The sequence below is a fragment of the Petaurus breviceps genome, unplaced genomic scaffold (genome assembly GCF_028583685.1).
Source record: "Petaurus breviceps papuanus isolate PSGF00001 unplaced genomic scaffold, PetGlider_PUasm1.0 555, whole genome shotgun sequence".
NCBI classification, from domain to species: Eukaryota; Metazoa; Chordata; class Mammalia; order Diprotodontia; family Petauridae; genus Petaurus; species Petaurus breviceps.
In genome coordinates, this window is record NW_027186373.1 from 911,606 (window position 1) to 916,518 (window position 4,913).

Sequence of the window (4,913 nt, forward strand, 5' to 3'; positions counted from 1 at the left end):
ATCACCTCACACCTGGATTACTACAATAGCTGCTGGGGGGAAGGGGGAAGTCTGTCTGCCTCAGGTCTCTCCCCATTCCAATGCATCCCCTAGTCACCAAAGTAATTTTCCTAAAACACAGGTCTGATCATGTCACACACACTGGCCCACCACTCAGTAACCTCCAGCGGCTCCCTAATGGCCTCCAGGATCCAATATAAAATAGTCTGCTTGGCATTCAGCACTCTTCAAACCTAACACTCTTCTCCCTTTCCATACTTTATTCCCCTGGACATGCCCTTCTTCCTTGTGTAGTACACTCCATCTCCCCACTAGATGACTCCATGCCTGAAATGCTCTCCTTCCCCATCACCACCTCTGGGTTTCCCAGACTCTCTTCTAGACTCAGCTAAAATCGCATCTAAATGTATATCCTGTGTACCTCGTTATTTACATATTGTCTTCCCCACTGGATTGTGAGCTTCCTGGGGATAGGTGCTATAGCTTGTTTGGAGGTTTTTTGTCCTTCTTTGTACCCACATTCAGTGTCTGACTCATAGTAAACTCCTGATAAAGAGGGGATTGACTGAAATAGGGTGGTATAGGGTTGCAAGGGTGCCCCATGGTGCTCAAATACCACATGAAGGCATGACACACCAGATTAAATCCCCTGAAATACCAATCCTCAGCCTGCTGGAGGAGAAGCCAAACTGACAGAGTGCAAAATACAACCAAAGCAAGTCATCTTTACCCACAAACTGTCCTGAAGGGGCCTGAGAAATGAAGAAATTAGGAGACAGAGAAAGGAGAGGAGATGAGAGACAGAGATAGAGAGTAAGAGAATAGGGAAAGACAGATTGAGAGACAAAGACAGATGGAGAGACAGAGGAGAGAGAGAGAGTGGAGGGAGGGAGGGAAGGAGGGAGGGAGACTAGAGTGGTTGTGCTCAGCACTGAGTCCATGGTCACAGGTGAATAGAACTTAGTGCAGCATGTCTACCTGTCCTCTAAAGGCTCAGGAGTGGCATAAAGATCTGTGGTCCCACCTGAAGCAGCCCCTCTACCTTGTGGTATCAGAAAGTCTTTGGCACAATCAGGGAAAAGCAAAATTCTGAAAACCCACCATGGAAAGACACACTGATTCAGGCATGAAGGCAATTACTACAAACCCTTGGTCTCCACTAAACATCAAGCCACATCAAAGATCAAACTGGGGCAGTGACTCACTGGCATCCTGAAATCTAAACTAAACAGGAAAAGCACATTGGAAGTAATTAGCTCAGGGCAACTAGATGGCACAGTGAATAGAGCACCAGCCAGTCAGGAGGACCTGAGTTCAAATCAGGCCTCAGACACTTAACACAAAAAAACTAGCCGTGTGACCTTGGGCAAGTCACTTAACCCTAATTGCCCTGCCCCCACCCAAAAAGGAAGTAATTAGCTCCTCTGACATCCCAGCCTAGGGGTCCACTCTCAGAAATGTGATGGAAAGGATCCCAACAAAAACCTCTTCATGAAGCCCAGAGGATATAACCCTCTGGCATCTCTAGGGAAATGAATCTTTCCTCACCAAAAAATTAAGAAGAGCATTGCAGATACAGCATGGGAAAATGATTTACAGAATCCCTTCACAGAGCCACAGAAAGGAAGGACCACACCCCTGGATCTGGTCATTGTAACTGAAGGTGGGCCACCCCCAGACACAGCCTAGGACTCTGCTGAAGTCCAAAGGCCCACTTAGCGGCCTGGCTGGAGAGAGGCCTCAGAACATCCAGCACCAAGAACAGGGCCAGAACCTCATGGAGGCAGAGAAAGAGTGGTCCCAGCACCAGGACGTGGCGCCACCCAGTCTGCAAAGCCCTGCACAGTCATGGCCTCAGGAGCGAAGGCTGATCCCCACTCTAAAGATAGAGACACCAAGGTCCAGAGCCATGCAGTGCCCTGCCTATGGTCAGGGCCTGGTACCCACATCTTCTCAAGTGCTGAGGTCGGAGGAAGGAGGGTCCTCAAGCCCTTGTCAGATGAGAACCAGAGGAAGAAACCAGGCACATGCTGCCTGGGGAAGAGTCTGTCCCTGGGGATGGAGGTCACTTACTTCAGCTCCTGCACTTTACAGTTGGGGTGCCTCAGGCCCTGACACAGCTCCTGAACCCCTAGGTCTTCCAAGTCATTGCCACTAAGGAGGAGGCACTCGATGCTGTTGGGGGCGCTGAGGATGGAAGAGATGCTGGGGCTGCAGGCAGGGCTCAGGCGGCAGTTGATCAGACTGGGGAGAGGGGCACACAAGTGCTGGGGCGACCGTGTGCTCCAAGAACCCGATGCCCCCTCCCCAACCCCTACCCTTCCATGCTCTGGCACTGAGGGATGGTCTCAGGACCATTCAGGCTGCAGGACTGGCAGCCCTGGGGGGTGGGGCATGCAGAGCACCAAGCAGCCTGTGTGGACCCAAACGCCCGGGGATGGCCTCCACTCCCACTCCAAGGCACCATGCCAGAAGCTGCTTCTGCTCTGGTCCTGGGGAGCCTGGCAAATCAGCCAGGGCCCCTTCCAAATCCCCCCCCACCCCCATGTGCACTCACACGGGCTGCAGCCCCTCCTCCCCTGCCCCCCATGGGCACTCACACAGGCTCCAGCCCCTCCTCCCCATGGGCCCTCATACAGGCTCCAGCCCCTTCCTCCACTCCTTAGGTATCCAAAACTGCCTCTGCTGGGGAGGAGGAGAAAAGAGGGAGGGGGGCTAATCTTACTTGAGTTTCCTCAGCCTGCAGTGGGGGGCCCTGAGGCCTTGGCACAGCCACTGCAAGCCCAAGTCTCCCAGGGCATTGTTCTTCAGGTGCAGCCAGAGCAGCTGAGGTCCCAGACTGAGTGCCGAGGCCAGGTCAAGGCAGCAACGGCCAGTGAGGCTGCAATTTCCCAACCTGCACAGATTACTGTCAGAGGTCCCTGGAGGCTCCTGTCTGGGCCCTCCCCCCCCTCTCTACCCCCCAGATCAGAGGCCCCAGTAGAAGAGTTTTCTCATAACCCTTCATCGCCTTGCCAGCCACCCAGCAGAGCTGGGATGGGGAAATCACTCCATCTAGTCGAAGGTGCCAGAGTGAGACACAGGGTAGAGGGGTGGTTAGAGCCCTAGTCTCTGCATCAGGGAGCCCGAGGCCCACCTCTGACTCACACTGGCTGGAGGACTGGTACAGCGGCTCCCCCCTCCAAGGTTCTGAGGTGCAGAGGAGGTGGAGAGATCATGTTCCCTGAGGCTCACCCCTTCCCCAAAGAAATCACCAATCAACTTGATAAAGAAGCCAACCCACCCAAGACCCCCTGAGAAAGGAAATCCTCCACCTGCTGCAGCCGGCCGAGTCCATCGCCTCAGACCTGGAGAGAACTAGGGTGGTTCCTGTTCTCTGCAGAAGCCTCCCCCCACTCCAGGAGTCAGGAGAGGAACCATCCAGCCTGAGCTGGGACACTTCTAGGGATGGGGGACTCACTCTCACCATGCCACTTGCAAACAAACCTCCATGCCAGGTAGGACCCTTGATGGGGGCCCTGGACAAGGGCATGGCTTCTGCAGACTCACCTGAGTGTCTGCAGTTGGCAGTTGGCCTGTCGCAGGCCCACACACAGCAGCCCAACGCCGTGGTCTCCCAGGGTATTAAAGCTTAGGTCCAGCCATTGCAGGGTCTGGCTGATGCCCAGGACAGAGCCAAGGCTCTCACATGACTCTTCACTGAGGTGGCATTTCTTCAGACTAGGAAACACACACAAGGAATGAGGAACAGACATTCATCATTTAGAAGCAGAGGCCACTGTCAGTTAAACAGGACTCTCAAGTGTGCTAAGCTCATTGCTCATGGTATCTCAATTTGGGCCTCACAACAATCCTAGAAGTGAATGCCAACATTATCCACCCCCTTTTATAGATGAGAAAACTGACTCCCAAAAGGTAAGTAAAGGGACTTGTCCACGGTTATACAGCTGGGAATTGTCTGAGGTCGGATTTGAACTCAATTCTCTTCCCACTCTCAGGTGAATGAGCTGCCCATTGAACTGCTTCTCCACAGCTCCTCAGGAAGCCGGAGAAAGTCCACTCTTGGGTGTGCCTGGTCCCTACAAGGCTGAAGGCCAGACCCCAGAGACTGTCTCAGGTTCTAGGTGTGACTCCAATGCCACATCAGGCTGTTGTTGATTTCTGCACAGCAAGAGACACTCTCTTAAGAACTCCCAAATAGAAGAAAGGTTTCTTGCCATCAGAGGCCTGAATGTGTCCAGTGCCAAGGTCCTGCTGGAAGGTAGAGCCAAAAGAGACAGTGCCAAGGAAGCCCAACCCAAAGCTGAGAGACTCACTGCACAGTACATTTGCACTGGTCCCTTCTTTCTCATCTATAAAATAAGCTTTATTAACCTTCCATGCACCTGCATGGAAAGTGCCCCAAAGGAGGGCACTGGTCTTCTGTCTGGAGAGCAGGGGCTCCTGGAGAACACGCAGCTCCTCCTTGGGGTATCTTCAGAAGCAGTCTTGGGGTCACAGTTCAGTAAATGTAGAAGGAAAAATGTCCCTCATGCCTCTCCACCTCCAGACATCTCCAAGTGGATGCTCAGTAGACATCTTAAACTCAACATGACCAAAGCCACATTCTTTATCTTTCCTTATAAACTCCCTTTTCCCACCTTCCCTACTACTGTGGAGGGCAACGTCATCCTCCTAGTCCTTCAGGCTCCCAGCCTAGGAATCACTCCCAGTCTAGACTCCTCGCTCTCTCTATCCCGGAGATCCAATATGGTACCAAGGCCTGCTGATTTCATCTCTGACCCATTTCACCTCTGCACCAGCTCTGGTCCCTTTCACCTCTCCAAGTTCTCTGGTCCCTTTCACCTCTGCGGCATCTCTGGTCCATTTCACCTCTGCGGCATCTCTGGTCCCTTTCACCTCTGCGGCATCTC

At 53.0% G+C, this 4,913-nt stretch overlaps 1 protein-coding gene across 1 annotated transcript in view; it reads right to left on the bottom strand.

Moving 5' to 3' along the window:
- LOC138172922 (NACHT, LRR and PYD domains-containing protein 3-like) overlaps nucleotides 1–4,913 on the bottom strand; it is a 17,764-nt gene that overhangs the window by 3,295 nt on the left and 9,556 nt on the right. The window contains exons 5-7 of the mRNA XM_069102780.1: nucleotides 3,550–3,720; nucleotides 2,726–2,896; nucleotides 2,074–2,244 (exon numbers count right to left, since the gene is read on the bottom strand). Of these exons, the coding sequence (XP_068958881.1) occupies nucleotides 2,074–2,244; nucleotides 2,726–2,896; nucleotides 3,550–3,720 (513 nt within the window). The remainder of the gene's footprint in view (nucleotides 1–2,073; nucleotides 2,245–2,725; nucleotides 2,897–3,549; nucleotides 3,721–4,913) is intronic.